The sequence below is a fragment of the Molossus molossus genome, unplaced genomic scaffold (genome assembly GCF_014108415.1).
Source record: "Molossus molossus isolate mMolMol1 unplaced genomic scaffold, mMolMol1.p scaffold_m16_p_3, whole genome shotgun sequence".
Taxonomy (NCBI): domain Eukaryota; kingdom Metazoa; phylum Chordata; class Mammalia; order Chiroptera; family Molossidae; genus Molossus; species Molossus molossus.
The window spans coordinates 53,592,144-53,617,596 of NW_023425366.1; the positions used below are offsets into that span (position 1 = coordinate 53,592,144).

The window sequence follows — 25,453 nt, forward strand, 5'->3', positions numbered from 1 at the left end:
TCTGTACTGTAGGCCGACGCTCCAACCGCTGAGCCAAACTGGCCAGGGTGGGCTCTCCTACTTTTTAAAGTCAAACTTCAGTAGCCTTTACATTGAAAGCTGGTGATAAATTGAACTGAAGTTCAAAGTTTGCTTTGCTCAGAAATTTTTATTTCTTTTATCATAAAGTAATTCATTTCTGCACTAAAAATGAGTGAGAGAGGCACAGGGTTGTAAAGAACGTCTTTTGTGTTTTTCTATATGAAATCGAGAGAAGGCCGAGACTCAGAAGGCAGCAGCAAAAGGGTTAGGAAGGATCATCAGGAGCAAGGTGTGTCGTTAGAGACCAAGGCAAGATTATCTACCACCACACTCCCAAGTACTACTACAGATGCAAAAGTTGGACGGTGAAGAAGGCTGACAGGGAAAAAATGGATTCATCTGAAACCTGATGTTGGCGGAGAGGCCTACAGAGACCCCGGAGCGCCAGAAAGACAAGTTTGTGTGTCCTAGAGGAACGTAGGCCTGAAACTTCACTGGAGGCAAAAATAACAGAACTGAAGCTGTTCTACTCCGGGCACATCATCTCTGGAAAAGACAATGATGCTGGGAAAAAATTACAAGGCAGCAGGAAAAGAGTAAGATTAAATATGAGATGGATTGATGCATTAAAGAAGCCCGAGGCTCTTGAGAACAGGACACTGTGGATGTCACCCATCCACCGACTTGCCAGGCGTCAGAGCTGACTCAACAACACGTACCACACACAATCACGTAGGAAAGAAAGTGCAACCTGTGTCTAATATAAAAATAAATTCTACCTGAATCTTGTGCATATGTTTAGGTGCCTTTTTTCTATAAATTCACATCTTTCAGGCTCAAAGAGGTTTATGATTCAAAAACTTGAAAAAAATATCTATAATATTTCAAAAGGCCTTTTTAAAAAATCCTTTATTTCTAAGCTGACCCATGATTGTCACACACAGGCTGTCATCCCCACTCCGCTGCGCCGCGCTGTCCTTGGGGCGTCTGCCCTGGGAGGAAAGGAGCGAGCGCTCGTACCTGATGGTTTTCCACACGTCGAAGCCGTCCAGAGGTTTGGTCCCGCTCGTGCTGCCCCCTGCCAGCGTCACCAGCGTTGGCAGCCAGTCGGAGATGTGGATGAGCTCCCGGTTCTTCACGCCCTTCCGCTTCAGCAAGGGGCTGGCCACAAAGCCCACCCCGCGAACGCCTCCTTCCCACAGGCTCCATTTTCTTCCCCGAAGGGGCCAGTTGTTGCCCCCAGCTAAAGTCTGCCCGCCGTTATCTGAAAGACAGTCAGGTGTTGGCATTGGGACAGTGTTTAGGAACAGAAGACTTCTATGTATGTTGTTATTACATGGTGCTTAAGAACTCAAAAAGGTAACCCCTCCTCCCCCCTCCTGCACCAACTGCCCTTTTCCCACTGGAGTTGCCCCCCACCACAGACAGAACCGGAGGCCCAGATCTGACCCCAGGCCAACCAGCCCTCTGTGGAAAGGGTCACTGAGACGCAAACATGTCCCCTGAGGGTGGCTGCTTGGGGTGGAGCCCTGGGTTTCAAATGCACGTGTGCCCCTTGGTGTCGCAGGAGAGAATGAATCCAGGGAAGCTGAGCCCTCCTGGGACACGGGAAGAAACCTGAGTGAGCTGCACTCAGCGACCTAAAGCTCCTGGTGGGTGGGGGCAGCAGACCTTCTCCTTTCCTCCTGGAAGAGTTCCTAACATTTAAACTGGTAACTGAACTCACATTCCACTCCCTGGTGATTTGAACTCTTTCTTAAGTGTGAAAGTTGAAGATTTCTCCAGTGGGCTAAATGGCTCTGTAAACAGAGCAGTAGGGTGGAAAAAATAATTGCGAGAAAAATTCCTCCCTTCTTGACAGGATGATGGCAAAACAAAAAGCCTCATCGTGCGCTGTGCCAGGGGAGAGAAGGGTTTTCTTCCAAGACAGCTGAAGGAATGGAGGGCACTGGTGAAGCCAGAGGAGAAGTTACAAGAGTGCCCGAAGTTAAATATCCTACCAGCTGGCTAGGGCTCAGAGTTAGACACCAAGCGGGACTGTGGAAAGTAAAAGTAATACTTCTTGTGTAATGAGGTTGTAGAATCATATCACGTATCTTCAACGTATCCACATACTTAGGTTAGAGACATATTTTAAATAACACTTATTTGCTAGTATATTATACTTTAATTAAACAGTTTTTAAAACCACTGTTACCCAAATGAGCCACATGAGGGCAGTAATACAGACTTGCTCTACAGAACCTTACGAATAAACATCTAACACAGAAGTCAAGATCTGTCAAAGCCACAAGATCCACGTGGAAGGAAAGAGAATGAATATGCGTTAAGCAAGCACCTACTGTGCACCAGGCACCACTTTAATTTTATATTTCCTCTCCCAGAATCCGGAGTCTGATAGACCGGAGGCCGGACGCCAGCCACTCACGAGCTGTGTGAGGCGGGACAACAGGCTGCCTCGGTTTCTTTATCTTTAAGTGGAGATAATAACTGCTACCTTATGTATTATGGGGAGAAGTAAATGGCACCATCTACGATCATTGTTTGGTTGGGTACCTGGTACAACGTAAGCACTAAATAAATGGTAGCTAATATTTACAACAATCCAACTAATCTAGGTTATAACCATTTTGTTGGTTTAAAAAGTAAGATGTGGAAAGGCCAAACCAATATGTGGCAGATCTAGGATTCAAACAAGGTCTATGCGACTCTGCAGGTGCCTTCTGCTCCCAGAGGGCCATGCTGCCAATGTCCTTGACGCCGAGTGGGTTTCAGACCTGTCGGCCACAGAAAGCTTCACTTCCCTATGAACACCATGCGCGGCCAACCTCAGCAACGTGTACACTCTTCCTGTGACGCAGCAGAAGGGCAGCTTTTCTGAGGCCCTCATTCCCCTAGGAGGAGAACCACCTTGGTTTCTGGTTGGTAAGAAATTCAAGGATCTACTGCCAAGGAGGCCCTGATTAAGCCCTTAACAAGCCCAGTCCTCAGTTCTTCTCTGCTTCGCAAAGGGGAGGGAGAAAGCCTTGAGCCTGATGAGATGAAGGTAACAATTCTTCAACACCTGGGTGGGTGACGATCCATCTTATCCGCTGTCACAGTCTTACAAGAACTTCTCCTTAAACCTGACATCTCTTCTTGACAAAAACCCACAGCCTGAACAGTTACCCAAGCCAATGAACTGTATACACGTTCTGTTTCACATGAGCCAACCTGTATACTCAAAACAAGGGGCACCATCGTTAGACAAAGGGATCTCTCCATGTTCCTTATATTCCTCAGAATGTCACCCAGAACCAACATATCAAAATTTAAAAGAAGGTGCTGTTCGTGTGATAAAAAAACAAACAAACAAAAAAAACACTGGAAAGAAATGCTTAACCATAATGGCTCAGTGTTTGTAGAAGATGCCTGTTTTCTCCATTTTAAACAGAGGCACTTTTGAGATACTATATTTATTTATTTATTTATTTATTTATCTTTTATCCTCACCCGAGGACATTTTTCCATTTTTTGTTCAGGTAGAGTGGGAGGGAGAGAGAGGAACAGAGAGAGAGAGAGAAACATCGACGTGAAAGGAACACATCGAGTGGTTGCCACCCGCACAACCGACCAGGGCCGGGGACAAACTGCAACCGAGGTACGCGCCCTTAGCGGGAACCGAACCCGGGTCTCTCAGGACCTCAGGCCGACGCTCTAACCGCTGAGCCAAACCGGCCACGGCTCTTTTGAGATACTATAAACTGTCTCTTTCAGTTGCACATATTTGTTAGAGCTCGATACGAAATGTTGGATAATGATGGTGGAAATGAGAGTGGAGATGTGGGGATAAGGGGAGCCGTGTCTGGAATCTGACTCTAGGAGCAGCCCTTCAGGTATGACTTGGAAAGGAAAACACTCCAGGCTGGAAAGAGAACTTGGCCACTGCTGCTACTGTAGGAGCTGGAAGGTATTTCCTCATAGTATTAGGGGAGGGCGCAAATGCAGAGAGTATGGCTGGTTTTGCCATTAGCTCGGTGTGATGTTTTTGCCATTAGCAATGATAAGCCAGTCTATCGTCAGTTATCAGTGTGGCTTCCTCCGTATTTTTTTGAGAGCGCTCCAGAGAGAAAGCACTGGTAACTGACACACCTGCTACTTGTTCTCTTGGGCTCCCCAGTCACCGAGCCAGCTGTAGACTTGGCTGCGTGCAGAGGGCAATTCTGCTTTGTGGGGGGAGGGGTGAGGGGGAGGGGGGGAGGTTTGTATCTCCACATGCAGCACTAGGCTGATGGTTGCCACTTATTAGAAAAGGGGCAGAATCTACCACAGACTTAGGCCTTTGAGAAACACGATGCTATCTTTCAATTCTAGGACAGTCTCCCCAGTATTTCAAGGAGTTGGACAAAAACTGATCAGGTAACAGCAAGAATTAAATAAGCTCATTTTAAAAAGGGTAGAAAAGGGGGTTTCTATATTGCTCACTTCGGCTTGACATAAATTAAAAGGGGTCAATTGCACTGTGAAAGATAGTAATTAGTCTTTTGGGGGTGATTACTTTGTAGACCATACAGATGTTAAATTACAATGGAACTTATATAATGTGATGTACCAATTTTATATAATATATACATCAACTTATATATTGTTATATACCAATTTTGCCTCAATTAAAATTTTAAAAAAGATAATGGAACCACCACCATTTAAAAACATTTCTTCTCATTTTCCCTCCTAATTTTCGTTGGGCAAAAGTTAATTTTTGTTCTTGTTAAGAATTAATTTTCAAGAGAAATTCTTCTTGTGTCATTTCCTGATTGACTTATAAAAAAACTTCCAAATCCAAATACAATGACTCCAACTAGTAAAGGAAACTATGAAACATTTTTTTCAGGGGAACGGTTTCTTAGCAATGTTTCTTGGCAGAGGGAAAAGCTAATTCTAAAATCATTGCTGTCCAGAAAAGAAATGTCAAAATAAAACAAATGCTGTCATACACAGATGGTAAATCTCACTTTATTATTCATTATTGAACAAAAGTAACTGTCAAAAAGTCATGGAAAAACATCAGTTAGCCAAAGATCTGAGCAAAAGCATTAAGTATATGACAACGAAGCCTCATCCATATCCAGCTGATAAAATTAAGATGGAACCGTGACAACATTGGCTTTTCGGACGACTCCCCACACAATGTAATGTTGCGGCTTGGCTGTGGCAGGCTGCTCTGATCCATCAACATATATCTCCATCTCCCTGCCCCCAGGGAACTTCTAACCCGGCCTACCCAAGCCACCCTCCTCACTCTGATGGGGGGGCATGGAAGGAAAGCAAGGAACGCCCCAGCAGCCTTGCACCAGGGCCCGGACTTCCCTCCGAACAGGGCCACCAACGTGAGTGTGACGGATGAGTAGGCATGAGTTCACATACCAAGAAGCCTCTTTGTCCAAACAAAGGACCTGCTTGGTGATGGTTGCTTCTTTCAGGCTAATTTTTTTACATGACTAAAATGTAAATTGGAGAGTTAACATGTGTCTTAGTAGTTCATCTAAAGTAGTTCATCTAAATCTTCTCCAGCTAAAGGATTTTGGAGAAAATATCTTCCCAGATGCTCAATTGACAGCCTGATGTTCTCTCCCTCCTGCTCTACATTCAACCACTTCTGGCTGAACGTGCATTCATCCCTGCCCAGTGCATCCTTCCAGTGGGTTTCTAATCCGCCCCATGCCACGGGTCCCCACTCCTCTCCCCTGGTCTCCAAGGGAATTTACAGACTACGTCACGTTGCTGTCAGGGGCATCTTTGAAGCCCCAAACCAACAGGCCACACATGTTTAAAGACCTCTGATTGCTTTCCAATCAGGAAAAAGTTCCAGCTTCTGCCCAACACAGAGAATCCTCACCTCTGGACCAACCTGCTTTGCGAGCATTGACTCCTATCCTTCCCCACAAAGAGTGCCCTGTGCTTCACCCAGATCTCACTCCTCCCTGCTGTTAGGGCAGGTTCATGCTGACTTTGCTTTGTACATGTTGGTTCCTTTGCCTAAAGTGCCCTTCTTCCCCGTCTTTCCTGCCCGCCTTACGTTTTAAGTCCCAGGGTGAATGTCACATCTCCGGTGAACTTTTCACTCCCCGTCTCTCTCTCCTCTGTACTTTCACTGCGCGTTCTATATGCTCTTCTGTCACACGCATCTCTATATCTTATCTTACACACACTTGTCGCACGAACCTCTGTATGTTAACTAGCTGTTCGCGGGTTTGTCTTCCCTTCTACCCCCCTCTCTCAAGGCCAAGAACAATGTCTCGTTCCTCTTCGCATTTCCCAGGACCTAGCACAGGTTGCCAAAGAGACAGCTTAAATATTTTTGGGAAAGAAAAAAAAAATGAATGGAGAAAAGGCCTCCAAAAATATAGATTGAAGATACTAAAAAATCACATCAGAATGGCTAAAATTAAAACAACTGAAATATCAAGTGCTAAAGTTTCCACAGCAACTGGAACCACTGTACGCAGTACAACTTGTTACAACCACTTTAGAAATAGGTTGGCATTATCCAGTACAGCTGACATATTCCATGGCCTGCCCACTCCACTCCCGGGGCACAGTAGAGGCATGCACACACATGTGCATCAGGAGACAAAGACAAGAATAACCAAAGGACATTCATGATAGTTTGAAACTGGAAACAACCCAAATGTCTATCGACAATAGAATGGATAAATACAGTGAGCTGTGTCTAGCCAACCCAGTACTAAACAGTGATTAAAACAAACCTGCTATAGCTCCGGCTACATGGATTTGTCTCACACACATAATGTTGGTTGAGAAAAGTCAAGACAAAACTAAACACTTTATAATTCTACTTATATAAAGTTCAAAAACAGAAAAGAAAGTAAGGGAATGATTATTATTAAAGGCAGGTCACTTAAAAGGTAGAGAAATTTGTGTTTGGAAAGAGATTAAATATATCAGAGACTTCTGGGGTTCTAGCAATGTCCTATTTATTGACCTGTGGTGGCTACAGTGGTGTTTATTTTATAATTATTGTTATGCTGTATATTTATGTTTCATGTACTTTGTTTATTGTATTTCACAATAAAATAGTTACAAAAGTGTATTTGTAATCTGACCATTTCCTAGAACCGCATCGCTACTCCCTGATCCAAGCTACCTTTGTCTCTCTATCTCTACTAAGAAAAAAAAAAAAGATACTAAAAATTAACTTGGAGTATTGCAATTTTTACTGCGCCTTCAGGCAATTACCCATGACCTTGACTTCTAGGAAGCTGCTCTGTACACAGATACTTCTTATTTTATAGGATATTGGCAAAGGAGAAACTCTTGGAACCCTGTGAGAATTTAAGCAAATGTCAGAACCATTTGTCCAATCTGGCGCCTGGTCAGTTGCAGTGAAGTCAAAGGGGCTGTTCGAGAGCCTTGGAGGAAGCACTGGTCCTGGCCTGGAAGACACGTCGCACGCACCCATTTAACGAATCTTTCTGGAATACCCGCACAGCAGGGACACTCTAGCTGGCAGTGCACAAGACAGGCAGGGTCCCCTCTCTCACGGAGTGAGTAGAAGAAGAGATGAGAGTTCTCCATCGGTGGTAGATGGTAACTGGGCCTCTCATGGGAGCTGCCACCGGAATGACAGGACAGCCGACCATTGTCCGAGAGACAGGAGCCCAGCACAGGAGGCAGCTCGGGACCTTATTCGATTACACATGAGCTCGTGGGGCATTCTGTGTCTAGGCTGCTTCTTAATTCAACACCGAATCAGCTATACTCTTAAGAACACTCTTGTCAGAATTTAAGGAAAACTTGAGCTAAATGATGACTACATATAAAAAAGAGAATGTCTAGCTGGTTTTGACTGTCATCATATTTCTCTATCATCCCGGCTGCCACATTTCTAATGTAACTGAAATGTATGCCAGGGATGGGAGTTAAATGCTATTTGTTTGGGGAGGTTACTCTATCTCTGAGTCTAAGTTTCCTCGTTTGAAAAATGAGGATAACACCACCACCCATCCTAACATAGTGCCTGGCAGAGAGGTGGTGCTCAACAAATCCTAGCCACTTTCCAGCCTGACAATCACCACCAGCAGTAGCACCCACGTACGCAGGGCAGAGCAGGACCTATCTGGGTAAACATGCACTAGATGTAGGTATTACAGCCATACTCTGAAACACCGTGTTTCAAAAGAAGAAAGTATTCTAAGCACAGAGCCCTTCTGGGTTGCATTCTCTTCTCTGCAGGTAATTTTTTAAGAGTCAAGAAATGAATTGTGAGAGGTTTTGTCGTTATTCTTGGGGCAGAGCCAGGGGGACTTCTTTCTGTTTCCATGAGTTTAAATAAAACACATCAGTTATTAAAGAAAAAGGTACAATGGCCGTAGCCTGTGACTCAAATTAAATGTCAGAAATGGAATCTTTATTCAGACATTCATTTGAATACTTGAAGGGGTTTTAAATAGTTTGCAACACTCAGGGCAGATGAATGCCCTGACCCCCAGCTCCCGGGCTGACACCTATCAGACTTCACATCGTGATTGGAGGCACCAGCGCGGGGAGCATTCCTGCCGCGCTGGCATTACAAGGACTCTGGTGGAATGAAACTGGCAGCCAGACCCCCAAAGACTGATGTAGCCACCGAAAGAACTGAAGATAAAGGAGGATGGATGCAGGGAAAGGGTGAAGTCAGGAATGAATGGAGATTAGAAAGAAAAAGATTACGGAGGGTTGTAGTAAAAGATTTCCTCATTTTAATGGGGCTAATGTCATTGCTTATAATAATGACATACCAATGGGATTTTATCTCTCTTTTAACATTTATTAAGGATAAAAAGATTCAAAAGTCTGTTGAAAGATGGAAAACATTTGGTCTCTAAAAGTTAAAATGGAACTGGGAACTGGAAAACAGTGTCCTAATTGATTACATATTGGTAGGCAAACGACTGAACTTTTCCCTCCAATGGAAAGCGATCCTGGAGATCCTTCACTGAAAGTCAGAAGGTAAATACAAAATGTTGTGAGGTATGATTGATATTCCAGATCCCCTAACAAGTGCCACGTTTGGAGTATTTAGTGCTGGCAAAGTACGTTGTTTGTCCTTTTTCACAATGAAAGCCCTCCTTGTTTTCCCTGCAGTTTGATCTTCAAAGAATACTTAAGACCCACACTGATGTACAGTAAGGACACCACTATCTGAAGCATACTGCAATAACTAAAAAATTAAAGTGAAGACCTTATATCATTAAGATGGTAAGAAGCTTGTGGTATAGTTAAGGTCAGCTTACTCAGACCTAGGAAAACCTTAATGGTCTGTATTCATGACACTCATGTTATTCACATCAGTAAAGTGTGACTACCTTCACCTGCCGCCTTCTACAGAGGTCATAGTTACAAACATGCACAAGTTTTTATTATCCTGGCAGAGTTAAACCTACACACATTTACAAGTCAGACAGGGTGCCTCCCCGTGCCTTATAGCTGCACAGGAGTGATGCTTTGAGATGGTAAATCAGGCCTTTTCTCATTCCTAGTAATTCTAGCCACCCTGTGACTTTAGGGCAATGGGATAAGGCCTCAGGGAAGGGACAGTCAACAGACCAATGAGCTAATAGGTTTAGCTTAAACATTCAGATCCACTTGGAGGAAGAAAGAGGCTGGACTGCAGAGTAAGAGGACAAGGTTGTGACCCTAAGGCACCCAGGCCCTGTCCCCAGGACTGCATCCCAGGCTAGATGTAATAACACATGTGGGGATCCAAGAGTGGAAATAACCTGTACTCCCTCGCCGGTGGAGCCTGGGGGCAGGGGAGGGGATAGCGAGGCCCCCCGCATGTCCCTGTGCCCAGTGAGGTGTGGCAGATGGAGTGGTTGCAGGCTCAGAGGCCCTCACACCACAGTGTGTAAGAGGTGCAGCCCACTGATGAGTATTTCTCCTTTGCTGCTGAGGAAGAGCACACACGTAGCGAGAGATGGTCTGAGTCTCTGCAGGCAAGGAGGTTGCAGCAAGACCTAGGCGGATGCCACAAAAAGGCCAGCCAGCAATGGGAACCATTGTGCAGAGTGAGCAAGGATGATGACTATGGACCACATGCACCCCTCGGTTCCAATGCATTGGGATGAGACAAAGAGGCCTTGAACTAAGATGACCTGAAATGACTGGAACCAGGTTTCCTCCACCCATCAGAACTGGGACCTCAGCTCTACTAAGTTCAGGTACAGAGTAGGGGGGGAAGGCAAGTTATACTTCTTAGGCGTCTAAGCTTATAGACTGAAGTATGACCACTGTGCATATGTGTGAGCATTATGACTTAGATCTAGCTAAGATAGTTAATGTAGGTGGCTACACAAAGCAGCAGATTTACAATGCAGATTAAACAGCCTCTATTGGAAGAGGTCATTTAGTAATTTAATGGCCAGAGAAGAGAAGTCAATGCCTGGCTTCAAAGCTTTGAAGGACAGGCTAACTCTCCTGTTAGGGACTAATGCAGCTGGTGAGTTGAAGTTGAAGCCAATGCTCATTTACCATCCAAAAGTCCTAGGGCCCTTAAGAATTAGGCTAAACCTACTCTATCTGTGCTCTGTAAATAGAAAAACAAAGGTTGGATGACAGCACATCTGTTTACTGAATATTTTAAGCCCAGCATTGAGAACTACTGCTCAGAAAGAAAAAAAAAAGAGTCCTTTCGAAATATAACTGCTCATTAATTGCACCTGGTAACCAAAAGCTCTGATGGAGATGTACAAAGATATTAATGTTGTTTTCATGCCAGTTAACACGACATCCATTCTGCAGCCCATGAATAAAAGAGTAATTTCGACTGTCAAGTCTCATTGTTTAAGAAATACATTTTATAAAGGCAGAGCGGCCGTAGACAGTGATTCCTACAATGGATCTGGGCAAAGTAAACTGGAACCTTCTGGAAAGTGCTCACCTTTCGAGATGCCACTAAGAAAATGTGTGATTCATAGGAAGAGGTCAACATATCAACACTAACAGAAGTTTGGAAGGTGATTCCAGCACTCGGGGTGACTGAGAAGTTTGTGACTTCACTGGAGAAAGCAACTGCAGATGTGGTGGAAATAACAAGAGAACCAGAATTAGAAGCGGAGCCTGAAGATGAGACTGAACTGCTGCAATTTCATGGTAAAACTTGAACAGATGAGGGGTTGCTTCTCGTGGATGACCAAAAGAAGTGGTTTCTTGAGATGGAATCTACTCCTGGGGAAGATGCTGACAACAAAGGATGCAGACTACTACATAAACGTGATGAAGCAGCAACAGGGTTTGAGAGAATTGCCTTCAATTTTGAGGAAAGTTCACTGTGGGTAATTTCTCTGTGCTACAGAGAAATTATTCCTGTAAGGAAGAGTCCATTGATGCAGCAAACTATATTGTTACCTAATTTTAAGAAATTGCCTTGGCCACCCAAGCTTCAGCCTGGTCAGTCAGCAGCTATCAACTGCAACAAGACATACGACTAGCAAAAAGATTACTCACTCATTGATGATGGTGAGCATTTTTAGCAACAAAGTATTTTTAAGATTTGTACATTGTTTTCTTAGACACATGCTATGCACATTTAATAGACAACTTAGTGTGAACATAATTTTTATATGAATTGGTAATCCAAAAATTTCACATGACTTGCCTTATTGCAGTGGTTTGGACCTGAACCTGCAATGAAGTATTTCTGTAGTTGCTAGTACATAAAAAGGCAAAAATGTGTGAATGAGTTCATAAGTCGGGTACATATTACCACGTTAAAAATAAAAACAGAACAATAACAACAGTAAAAATGGATCCACCTTCTGTTTCACCTGCCAAGAAACCTAACACGATTATTATATCCATCAAACACATTTATATATAAAAATTGATAAGACCCATAAGGGTACAAGAGGATGAAGAGTGATGATAAAACTTCAAAAGTGGAATTAAGCAGCGGGAGGAAGCATAGCTCCGGTCAGCTGGTGGGATCTCACTGCAATTAAACATCCATCGTATATTTTTTGTCCTTTGGATGAGAGGTGGGCTTAGAAGAAACTCTTTTTGGTGTCACAGGAATGTACACCATCTGCTTCATGGAAACAGCAAGCCTGCCCACCCCACATACATTTCAGAACACAGGCAAGGATATACCTCCGCACAACAGATGTGATTCTTCTAGACAGGGCACTCTAAATCCCACCCTAATTCTCAAACCCCAGAGCTTCCCGGACACGTCATATTCTTTGTTCTTGTTTTCACCAGTCCATCAAATTCACTTGGCTTTTTCTTTTCTTTTCTTTCTTTTTTTTTTTTAAAACAACAGTAGACCCTTTCTGGAATCAATGTGTCTTTCTTTCTTGGGCAGACCCCTACTTTCATACCTCAATTTTTCATCAGGGCCTTTTGTTGTAAGCTGACCCTCCAAAACATCTGCCTTGCATGTGAGACACAAATTCTTTTTCGAAAAGCTTTTTGTATGTACACAAAGAGACTGCCTCATTGTTTATTCCATTTTTGGCTTCCTGCAAGTTTAAATATGGAATCATGTGGAAAATGACTTCAAAATAGTTAAGAGATTATATGAATCTTTTCCATATTTCATGTAGTCAGTCATTAAGTTATATTAACCCTATCGTGTATCAATGGTGTGCTAGTGATTTATTTTTTCTGAGTTACGTACAATAAAATTCACTTGTCTTGGGATGCAGTTGTATGAATTTTGACAAATTGAGTCATATAACCAGAGTCACAATGAAGACATAGAAAAGTTCCATCACCCCGGGATCACTCCCTTGTGCTGCCCCTTTGTAGTCAACCCCTCCACCCATCCTTAACCCCTGGCAACCACTGAGGAAGTTTTGTCCTTTCCAGAATGTCATATAAAAAGAATCATATAGTATGTAAGCTTCTGAGTCTGGCTTCTTCCCTTCAGCACCGTGCATCTGAGATTCATGCATGCTAACTGTGCTGCGTAATTGTCCACAGCAGAGCTGCATACCAGTTTCACGTATCCAGTCACTAGCTATAGGGCATTTGAGTTCCTTTTCCAGTTTTCAGCAATGATCAACAAAGTTGCTATGAACACGTGGGTGTAGATTTTATATACACATTTTCATTTCTCTTGGGTAAATTCCCACGACTGGGGTTGCTTGCTTTCAGGATAGTTTCTCTTCATTTTTGGTTTTCAGTAGTTAGATTACAATGTGAGTGTAGTTTTTTTTTTTTTTTTTTGGGGGGGGGGGGCGGTTATCCTGGTTAGATTTTATTGGGCTTCTTGAATCTATACATGTGCCTTTCACCAATTCTGTGAAGTTTTCAGACATTATTCCTTTATATACCTTCTATACCAATATTTCTCCTCTCCTTCTGGGACTGTAATGACACAACTGTTACACCTTTTTTTTTCCCTCACCCAAGGACATTTTTCCAATTTTTGTTCAGCTAGAGTAGGAGGGAGGGAGGGGGAGGGGGGGAGGGAGAGGGAGGGAGGGAGAGAGAGAGAGAAACATTGACGTGATGTGAAAGGGACACATTGAGTGGCTGCCACCCGCACGACCCAACCAGAGCTGGGGACAAACTGCAACTGAGGTACGCACCCTTAGCAGGAACCGAACCTGGGTCTCTCTGGACCGCAGGCCAATGCTCTAACTGCTGAGCCAAACCAGCCAAGGCTATTATACCTTTTGATATTGTTCCATAGGACCCTCCCTGCAACTCACTTAAATTTTTTTCCTCTCTTTTTTCTCTCTGTCCTTCAGATTGTGTAATGACCTACCCTGAAGTTCACTGACCCTGACCTCTGTCATCTTCATTCTGACACTGGGACCACAGAGTAAAATTTTAATTTCAGTTAGCGTATTTTTCAGTTCTAAAATTTCAGTTTGGTTCCTTTTTTCTTTCTATGTCTCTGCTGAGAAGTTCCATTTTTCCCTTCGTTTCAAGAGTGTTCAGCTTTATCTTATGGAGAACAGTTATAATCAACTCAGTTAGATTCAGACTATAAGTCTTGTCTCATCTTCTATGAACAGTGGTACTAATGTTAATTTTTTAAAGCCTTTGCCATGCCGTTTGGGTCTGCTCAGTGTGTGTGTCACTTAGAAGTTAGTCTGGAACTGGGCAGTGGGTTACATCGCAGTTGAGTTCTTGAAGCCTTTGCTTTGCTTCTTGGGGTCTGTGCGGCACATCCGCACCTTGGAGGTGAGGATGGACTTACGTTACTTCACACACTGAATCAGGGGATCCTCTTCTCTAGCTTTCTCTTCTCTGAGAGTCCCCCAAACTTTCCAGTAACTGGAGTTCCTTTTTCCTGGTTCCTCTGCTCATAAAGGCAGGTTTCTCTCAGATTTTAGCCTCCTATTCTATTATGCTCTGCACAACAGAGGCTGCCTTTGGGAGCAAAGCAGCAAAAGAAGAGACAGATTAAAATAATGAGATTCTCACCCTGGCCAGTTTGACTCAGCGGTTAGAGCGTCAGTCCCGTGGACCAGAGAGGCCCAAGTTTGGTTCCCACTAAGGGCACGTACCTCGGTTGCAATTTGTCCCCGGCCCCAGTTGGGATCCTGAGGGTGGCAACCAGTTCCTGAGTCTCTCACATCGATATTTCTCTCTCTCTCTTCTTCCTTCTCTCCCTCCCACTCTATCTGAAGATAAATGCAAAAATGGGTGAGGATAAAAAAATAAAAATCATGGGATTCTCTCACATTCTTTGGGCAAAAGTGGCTCCTTTTTTCTGATCCTCTGGTCAGAGAGAAACTTCCCTTGGGGTTTTAGGTGGCCAAACCCCCCACCACAAAAGCAATGCAAATCCTCAATTGAGACTGGCCTTGGCGTAGGGTTGGGAGAGCAAAAAGGAAAAAAGAAACAGATAAAATGGGAAGTCTCCTATATTCTCCAGCAAAGGACCCCTTTCCCAAACCTCTGGTTAAAAGTCAGGAGTTTCACGTGGAGACTTTGCTGCCAAGACTTGCTACATAGTTCTCCAAGAACATCAGCCTCTGGGTCAAAGCTGAGAGACAGGAGAGAAAACAAACCCAACCCCACAAAACTCTCCCCTGGTATAGGATTGATAAAGCTCGACTCCCATTCACCATTTGGCTGCTGTTTTCTTTCAGGTGCGCCAGGCAGTTGTCTTCGGTATTGCCCAGAGTTTTTAGTTGGAATCCGTGAGAAATGCAGGCTTTAGGTGACTTCCTCCGTCCTGCCCAGCACTGGAGGATGTGCTCATGATTTTCATGAGAATGGTCTTTTTTGCTGTTGTTGCTGATTTTACCTTTGCCTGAACTAATACTGACGCAGAATGAATGGCACCTCCTGTCAGGTAAGAATAACAAGAGAAAATGATGTGGCAGCCCTTAGGCTCGGGCTAGGTGCCCATGGCTGCTGCCAGCACTCTGGGAAAAGACAACAGAGGCTCCATCCATGGTCCCTGCTCTCAAGGGACATGTCATCCATGGAAAGCCTGGCCCATGGAAGAAACACAACACTGTCCACAATGAAGACTGAAAAGGGTACAGAGAAAGAAGAGAAAGGATACAGAGAAAGATGACTGGGGAATTAGAGAAGGTGACAGGGAGGCCATTCAGCTGTCCGCTGCTCTGTGATGGAGAGGAAAAGGCACATTCCAACAGAGGAAACGGGGGCTCCATGGGGTAATTATTCTTCCAAAGTTGGTTTTGTGCCCCTTTAATTACATGCTAAGCTTATTTTCCCCCAAAGGAAATCAAGAGGCAGTTTCTAAAAGCATCTTATTACTCCTGATCCCGTTCCCCTACCTGCTCTCCTGTCACCATTATAAAAAGGGTTTCGAGGACTTGGTTCAGGATGGGGGCTGGAAGCCCGGTTGGGCTAGAATGTGTCAGGGGATCTTTCCCGGGGAGTCTTGAATTACCCCAGACAAAAATCTCACTAATTGTTGTAACTCAGCTGGTTGCTGGCATTGTTTGTATGCTTCAACTGAGTTAAAGCATTTGGAAGTTTATTTTTCATATTTTATTTGGATCGATTCCTACAATCACAAAGGTTATCTTCATTCCAGGACAGTATCTATTCTATTTGAATGTATTTTCTGTTAAGCATTCAGAAGGGCTTTGCACGGGGTGTCCCTGGGAGCCGACGACCGCAGAGGAGGAGAGGCCACGGGGAGGGCAGAGCACAGATGGCCTGCACAAGCAAACAGGGGCTTGTCCGTTGTGAGTTTTCACTCGCAGCTGTGTGGAAAATACCTGTGCTGGTGACTCAGTGCCTCTGGATTTCTAGCTTTAAATGACAGCATTTTCAAATGCTGAGCATATAAGGAGACTGATGACTTCAGCCAGCGTTGAGCCTATCAGCTGCCATGCGTTGCAATATGGAGGAACGATGTTAAAAAACGCAAAAGGGGATCCTGCTGCAAACAGGGCAGCAAAGCATGGTGCCTGGACAGCTGACACAGCAGCCAGCCTGACAGGGGTCCTGAGTCTACCTCCCATAATGGAAACTTCGCTTCCTCCTAGTGTGACTTCACGCTGGGGTCTTGCTTGATTTCTTTTTCTAGAATAAGCTGTGCTTACATCCAAAGTTATTGCTTAGCCAGCCCATCAGGGTCACATGTAAAATGCAGGACCTGTGATCACATCACTTTTGTGCCTTTTCACGATTTTGCCTGGGAACTCTCTCTTTGTAAAAGCCCTTGCTTGTGTCCCCTGACCCCCATCCCCGCGCCCACTTGCACCCTCCTTCTGGCCGGCTGCTGGGACTGTATTTTGTCGCTTATCTAACACAAAATAAACAGAACAATCTGGAGCTAATTTAAGTGGTTTACCATATCAGGATACAGCTGGGAAAGATTTTAAGAAAAAGGCTCAACAGGAACAATAGTGCTGTGAAGCCGAGTGGCGGCAGAGAGCACAGGAAGGCAGTTTCAGACAGCCTGGCAGACAGCTGTCAGCCACTCCAATAACAATCCCCGCAGCCAATGAAAACGGGCAAGGTCTGTGCAGGCAGCTCAGCCGGAACACCAACAATGAAAACAAGGGATTAGAGGGTGTTCTGAGTTAATGGCTCAAGTGTCAGGGCCGCCAGTCTCGGGGAGCCCTTCCGCAGAGCTCCCCTGCAGCAAGGACCGAAGAGGAATTGCAGACGAGGGACAACACTTCATTTCTCCACAACCCGGCCAAGACTTTTTTGATGCGCATGCATACATGCTGGCTTTATCCTGACTTAGAATCCAGCAAGGCCTGCAGAGAAACATCTGTTTTCAACATCAGTTTTCTTCCACTCTGCAGGCTGGTTGTCTTTTTAACTCTTTGGGGGCCTCTGGCTAGACCTTGAATTTCCTGGTGCCACTTGACAGAGGTGAGAGAGGGCTAGAGAGAGTTAAATGGAGTTATGCATTGCCCTTGAAAGAACTTGCAAATGTTTTATATATCACCCCAAGAAGTTAGTAAGTTAAAAAAAAAAAAAAAAACACTTGGATTAAGCTGTTGACAAAAATCTAACCAATTAGCTAAATTGTGTAATCCTAAATGCAGTGATGTTTCATGCAGAGAATACTGAACTGGATTCATGGTGCCTTGGACTCTAAGTCTATTTCTACCACTTCCTGGGTCAAAGTTTCCTCACTTAGGACCAGATGCCCTTATTCTCTTCTTCATCACTTACTTCATGATATTAGCTTATGTTCACGCCTTCTTCCAGAGAGCACCCACTTAGTAAACATTTCCCTCTGACAAGAGCGAGCTTTGGGTCTATTACAGAACAAATACATTTATTGGATAACTTTAAAGAATAATACTTGTTTATGTTCTAAAAGAATGTCATCTGGAAGGTTCAATAAAAAGTAAACAAATGAAAAAATATAAATTAAATACGTTTCATTCGTCACTGTTCCATCTATTGTAATATAGTGTCACAATAGATAATTTAAATAGCATTGATTATTACAGCTTCCATAATAGAACAATCAAGACTAAAATTTCAGAGTACAAATAGGTAGAGATGTGGATAGGTTCTCTAAAAGTAGAAGAAATATAAAAACTTCTAAAGGATTGACCGGCTAGTGTGGCTCAGTGGTTGAGCATCAACCCATGCACCAAGAGGCCGCCGGTCCATCTACTAGTAAGGGCACAGCCCATGTTGTAGGCCCAATCCCCAGTGGGGGTGGGGAGGGGGCATGCAGGAGACAGCCAATCAGTGTTCTCTCTCATTGATGTTTCTCTCTCCCTCTCCCTTCCTCTCTCTATAAAATCAATAAAGAAAAAAATTATTGCTCTGGCTGGTTTGGCTCAGTGGTTAGAGTGTTGGCCCGTAGACCAGAAGAGTCCCAGGTTCGGTTCCTGCTAAGGGCATGTACCTCAGTTGTAGTTTGCCCCCAGTCCCAGTTGGGGTCACGTGGGTAGCGACCACTCGATGTGTCTCTCTCACATGGATGTTTCTCTCTCTCTCGTCCTCCCCTTCTCCCTCCTGTTCCATCTGAAAATAAATGCAAAAATGTCCTCGGGTGAGGATAAAAGAAAAAATTATTAATAAAAAAGACAGGAAGACAGGGAAACATTCCTTTTAGAAATGTAACATCCCTCCTATTTCCAGAGCAGGTAAGTTTGGACAATGATTACTTCAAAAATATCTGAACACACTTAAAAAAAATCCAAGTATTTCAAAATATACAATTTTTCTCAAACATTAACATGCATTACAGACAATGGAAAGGCTTGTTAATGCACAGATTTCTGGTCCGGGGTGGGGCCTGAGAACATACATTTCTAACAAGTTCTCAGGTGGTGGTGGTGGTGGTGATGCTCCTGAGATCTTACTTGGAAACGACTGCTGCAGAGACAGGTTCAATAACTGATACACAAAAGTCGACCAGTTTTACTCAGTATCTTTTCTGTTGTTCTTTTGAATCACCACTGGTCAAGTGTGGTTCAATAGTAAGAATGGAAAAGAAGCAAGAACTCAAATGGAAAATATGAATATTCATAAAAATCACACAAAGGGAAAATGGCTGAATCTTAACTTCCGTGAGAATTATGTTATAAAAGAACTATAAAAGTCATTATTTTCTGAAGGTTAAATTGTCCTTGACTTAAGGATGAAAAATATGTAGCAAAGGAGACATTTTTATAAAATGAGTCCCTGGGTCTAGACTCTGTACCAGTGATTCTCACCCCAGCAGAATCACTCTGGGATTCAGAAGGTGATTTGGAAATAAATACGGAGAAGACTGTGAATCTGCCTAGAAAGGGCTCTGCCCTGTAGAAAACAGTGTCTGAATTCCCACAATGGGACCACAGAATATCAAATGGTATCTTAGCGATCAACATGAAAATGATGAGGTCAAGAACGACTAACGGCATACGAGAAGCTGCACAGCCCGTTAGAAGCAAAGCCACAATCAAACCTCTTTGGCTGAAACCCATCCAAATCTCTTCTATCATAGTATTTGATTGCAATGGCAATAAAAAATTTAAAAAATAGAACAAGGAGGTAATTGAGAGAATCTAAAATAGACATCTCAGTACACAACAGTAAGGTCAACTATCATCTTGGAGATCCCAGTGGTTTCATTCAAAGTAGCTTCTAAGAATCTGAGAAGTCAATGTAGGCTTTCGTCAATTCTAAAACTATACTTCTAATGAATGCTTACATAGCCAGGCCTTCATTATCTATAGCCTATGTGGTTGCTTAATAGCATTATATTGTGTTACATGAAGACCATATGAATCTGAAGAATAAGTAAAGAGACAGAAGATGAACTATAGAGATGGCAGCCTTAACAGCTCATTGGTGAACAACTCTCGAGTAAGCTGTTTCTGATACTCCAGCGATATCACCCTATTGCACCGAGAAAGCTTTGCCAGAGGGAAAGTGAGATCATGGAGTGATTTGGTGAGGCCCACAGCTTGTCTGTGACTCAGCCTACTTTATGGGACTCAAAATAAATTAAAACTACATTTTAAAAGCTGTATCTTCCACCTGGTTCCCATCACTCTTTTTGGCTAGCAGGAAAAGGACCTGTCAGTTTTTATCTTCAGGAGGTAAAAAAGGGGCAGCACATTTCAGGAGAAAGCAAATAAATATATTTGCCATGATGGCTTCAGGTTTACTAACACAGCAAGTGGGGCAGGAAGCACTGCACCAATGCAAATAATTGCAAAAGCAACATTTCGCTCAAGCAGACAAGCTGACATCACAGGGCCAAGGAGAAGGTATGTTTTGAGCTCATAACATGGAGAAGAGTTCAGACAGGAGCTTCTCCAACTATCTGACTGAGGGATCCCATTTTAGAGGAAATTTTCTTCTCTTGGGATCAATTCACAATAACACTATTCATTCCTGTTTCTTGATAAAAAACACACGTAATCAGAAATGATTTTAAAAGCAGCTCTGTTGAAAGTATATTCAAGGAATTAGAAAGAAGAATCAACGACTCATTTTATCACTTAAAAGCATTGTTCATGGTACTGAAAGCATTCTGAGAGCTAGGGGACAGGACTCGGGTGAGTCCGTGGGACCCTCCAGGTATGTTTTCTGGTCAGCCAGAGCAGAATCTCCCTCACCAGTCCTTTTCCTACCAGCCAAAAACACGAAGAAACCAGGCTTTGCAATACAGTTTTAATTTACATTGAGTATCATAAGGTAGGCTGACTCAAAGACAAAAAGTTGGAAGAAGTGGACAGATACATACGAAAAAAATCTAGACCACTTTTTTACTCTATATAGTAAAATAAACTAAAAGTGGATTAAAGACTTAAATATAAGACATAAAATTTCTAGAAGAAAAACATAGGCAGTAAACTGGTTGTATCACTCTTAGCAATACATATTTTTTTTTGTATGTGGCTCCCCAGGTAAGAGAAACAAAAATAAACGAATAGTCCAACATCAAACTAAAAAGTTTTTGCGCAGCAAAGAAAACCATAAAAAACAAAAAGACAATGTACTGAATGGAAGAAGATATTCACAAATGATACATCCAAAAAAAGTTTAATATCCAAACTATATAAGGAACTCATACAATTCCACACCAAAAAACAAATGATCCAATTTAAAAGTGGGCAGAGGATCTGAAAAGACACTTCTCCAAAGAGGACATACAGATAGTCAATAAACATATGAAAAGATGCTCAGGAAATAAAAATTAAAATCACACCTGTCAGAATGGCCATTATCAATAAATCAACAAACAAGAAGTGTTGGTGAGGATGTGGAGAAAAGGGAACCTACATGCACTCTTGGTGGGATTGTAAATAGGTGGAGCCACTATGGAAAACAGTATGGAAGCTCCTCAAAAAGGTAAAAATGGAATTGCCTTATGAGCCAGGGTTTCTACTTCTGAATGTTTACCTGAAGATTTCTGTCTTTTTGTTTTAAATACATAATAATAAGCCTGGCTGGGTTTGCTCAGTGGTTAGAGTGTAAGTGCATAGATGGAAGAGCTGCAGGTTCGATTCTGGTCAAGGGCACATACCTCAGTTGCAGTTCAGTCCCTGGCCCTGGTCAGGATCGTGCGGGAGGCAACCAATGTTTTCTCTCATGATGATTTTTTTCTCCTCTCCCCTACCCCCAACTCTATATGAAGATAAATGGAAAAATATACTCAAGTGAAGATTAAAAAAAAGAATCCGAAAAGTGAGGATAGTGTTAGGAGCCTCTGGGACAACCTCAAGCATACCAACATTTGCATCATGGGGGTACCAGAAGGAGGAGAGAGAGCAAGATATTGAAAACCCATTTGAAAAAATAATGACAGAAAACTTCCCTAACTTGGTGAAGGAAACAGACATATAGGTCCAGGAAGCACAGAGAGTCCCAAACAAGATGAACCCAAAGTGGTCCACACCAAGATACATCATCATTAAAATTCAATAGGTTAAAGACAAAGAGAGAATCTTAAAAGCAGCAAGATAAAAGCCATTAGTTACCTACAATGGAGCTCCCATAAGATTGTTAGCCAATTTCTCAAAATAACCTTTGCAGGCCGGAAAGGAGTGGCAAGAAATATTCAAAGTGATGAAAAGCAAGAAACTACAACCAAGATTACTCTATCCTGCAAAGCTATCATTTAGAATCGATGGACATATAAAGAGTTTCCCAGACAAGAAAAAGCTAAAGGAGTTCATCACCACCAAACCAGTATTATATGAAATGCTGACGAGTCTTCTTGAAGAAGAACAACAAAAATATCAACAATAAAATGGCAATAAATACATATCTATCAATAATTGAATCTACAAACAAAATGAATAAGCAGAACAGAAGCAGAGTCATAGATACAGAGAACTTTTTGTTGGTTGTCAAATGAGAGGGGGCTGGGGAGATGGGTGAAAGAGGTGAAGGAATTAAGAAGTACAAATTGGTTGTTAGACTGATGAACCTCAAAGAGAAAAGGGGAGAGGGGGTGGGAAGAGATAAACCAAAGAACTTATATGCATAACCAATGGACACAGACAATAGTGTAGGGAAGGCAGGAGAGGGGCAGGAGCGATGAGGAGGAGTCAATGGGGGAAAAGCGGAAACATCTGTAATACATTCAACAATAAAGATAAGTTTAAAAATAAAAATAAAATAAAATGGAACAAACCAAGAGAAAGGCACAACTCATACTGTCACCATACTTCCTCATGTTATCACATCAGCATCATGAGACATCCTTCAGTTCTCAAGACAATTAATTCACAGCTTTTCACCATAAGTTTAACTCAGATATAAAGCAAATTAATTAGTAAACAGTACATTTATTTAAACTTTTAATTTTAGAATAGTTTTAGATGTACAGAAAGTTGCACAGATAGTTCCATATACCCCACACCCAGTTTCCCCTACTGTTAAGATATTACATGAATTGGTCCTATATATTTTGTGTGACAAGAATTTCAATTTAATGTGCACACATATCCACCCACTTTATTATTTATTTATTTTAAATCCTCACCAGAGGATATTTTTTCTATTTATCCTCAGATAAATAGAGTAGGGGTGGCGGGGGGAGGAGGGGGGAGAGAGAGAGAGAGAGAGAAACATTGATGCAAGAGAGACACATTGACTGGCTGCCTCCTGCACAACCCAACCAGGGCCAGGAATGAACCGCAACTGAGGCATGTGCCTTTGGCCAGAATCAAACCCGAGACTCTTTGGTCCACAGGCTGACGCTCTAACCGCTGAGCCAAACTGGCCAGGGCTCTTGGCATTTTATTAATTCCTTTAACCTGTGAGGAGATGATGATGGTATAAGTAAGTGATTGATAACACTGGGCATATGTTGGTATTATAACAAAAGACTTTATAACAAATTCAATCTGACACTTGCCAGGAAACATGGAAATTAAAACAGAAATGGTAAAGGAAGGGCTAGAGGCTCTTTCACCCACTAACACTCCAGTCTCGGATGCCACTCTAGCTGGGAGAGGCTGCATGTGGTCTTTTTCAAAGCTGGGAAAAGCCAAAGACAGCTTTGAAGGGGAGGGGTTTGGGTTTGACTTTGCCTAGGACCAGCAGAACCTGTGATCTAAGTTACCTAATGACTCACAACCCAAGCGTGCTAAAGACAAAGCAACAGTGTGGGGCAAGGACGTGGGGAAGTTAAGGGACAAGAGGGACTAGAGAAGCTGAGACAGAAATTTAGGACTTAGGACCAGCAGGATAGAAAGGAAAGGAAAGTGAAAACTCAGGAGGTGCTCCTGAGGACACTTCATCTCATTATCCTGGGAGACCAAGGCACACCAAAGCCACCAGGCAAGAGTGCAGACTCCACAGCCCAGACCTGAGCACAAAATCCTTAACGTCTGTGTGTGGGACCGAGGCACATTCTTTAAGGGAAGTCAGACTAACCACCATCAAGATTTGCCATCCAGGATTCACAGTGTCGAAGAGCCTGGGCCTCCAACTGGGGTTGGGTTCTCCAACGGCTAAGTGAAATCCTTAGCCATGTGGCCCAGTTCTGGAACCTTGTCCCACTTCCCACAGGCACATAGGGGAAACTGCAACTCCTGCTACAAGCTCCAAGTCAGGATTAGTGGGCAAATATTTGTGAATGAGTGGAGTTGATTGATCTCCTTTAAAAAAAAATTTTAATTCTTCCATCATAGGATCAAAAAAGAGTGAAAACCTAGATTCTGAACTTTAAAACAATCTATGAAATCAATTGTATTCTGTCCCATAATTTGCCCTGTTTGTTCTATCCAAGCAAAGTTAATTTCAGGAGGATGTGTCCAGTTTATACTGTGGCTTGTGTGTCTCTTTGAACCCTAGTAAGAAGGCTGGACTGGCCTAGTCACCATACCCAGACCATACTTTTGCTTCTCTCTTCCTACCTCCATGCCCAAAATGTCCTGCATTATCTTTCCAATAACCCATTGATAACATATCAATCATTGAAGCAGTTTAATTTCTATCCCATCTCCTCTATGAAGCCCCCCACTGATGGCCCTTACCCAGAGGCTCTCTCCTCCAAACATCATCTTTCTGTTCCTCCCACTTGACCTCCAATTATGATCCATGTAGGTGTGTTTTATACCCAGAATGCCTGCACACTCTTCCACCTACAAACATTTCCTGAATTCTATGCTAGACCCTGCCCTGGACTAGTTGCTCTCCATAATTTTGTCCTCCTGACCATTCACACTGCCACCAGTAGCATTTCTCCTCACACTAAGTGATTTTCAGCCTGGAGGTCAGGGAAGTAACCCAAGTCCTTCTAGGGGATGTGTCAGAGCCCCAGCATAGGAAAGGATGTCTCCAAACCATACACTAGCCTGGCTCCCTCCTCACCCCACAGGGGAATCTGACATTATGCCTCACACCGATTAAAGACCAGAACCACTATGCTAGGTATCCTTTAAGCCCATATCTTATTTAGCTTTTGGTCTGCTCAGAACCAATACATTGTCTTAAATAAAATATAGAGACATCATGCTTATTAAACTAATTCCTGTTACCAAGAAGAAAAATGGTGATCTCACCTGATGTCACCTGGCCTCACCTGGTGACACCAATCACGCCACTCCCTTCAGGGACTCACAGATGTGAGCTGCATGTACTGTATACAGGGCACTTTTGGGGGACTGGATTTCCAATGGACCTCACCATTCAGCCTGCTCTATTACCTTTGGATTTGAGAAGAATCTTCTTACATCAAACCTAATGGTTTGGTGGATGTACTTCTTACATCCACCAAAGTGGAACTTTATAGTGGCACCATAAAGCCAGCATTCTTGGTCCAAACAATGCACTCCCTTCTCCTCCTCTTCCTCTCACTTCTTTTACACTTTTTTATATGTTTTTATTGATTTTTTAGAAAGAGAGGAAGGGAGAGAGAGATAGAAACATCGATGTGAGACAGAAACACTGATGGTCTGCCTTCTGCATGGCCCCTACTGGGGATCAAGCCTGCAACCCGGGCACGTGCCCTGACTAGGAATCGAACTGGGACCTCTCAGTTCATGGGACAACGCTCAGTTTACTGAGCCACACCGGTTTG

The 25,453-nt window shown here is 43.1% G+C and overlaps 1 protein-coding gene across 1 annotated transcript in view; it reads right to left on the reverse strand.

The window, feature by feature from the left end:
• The window catches only part of ARSB (arylsulfatase B), a 146,622-nt gene that overhangs the window by 73,294 nt on the left and 47,875 nt on the right, over window positions 1-25,453 (reverse strand). The window contains exon 6 of the mRNA XM_036279204.1: window positions 1,042-1,285. Within this exon, the coding sequence (XP_036135097.1) occupies window positions 1,042-1,285 (244 nt within the window). The remainder of the gene's footprint in view (window positions 1-1,041; window positions 1,286-25,453) is intronic.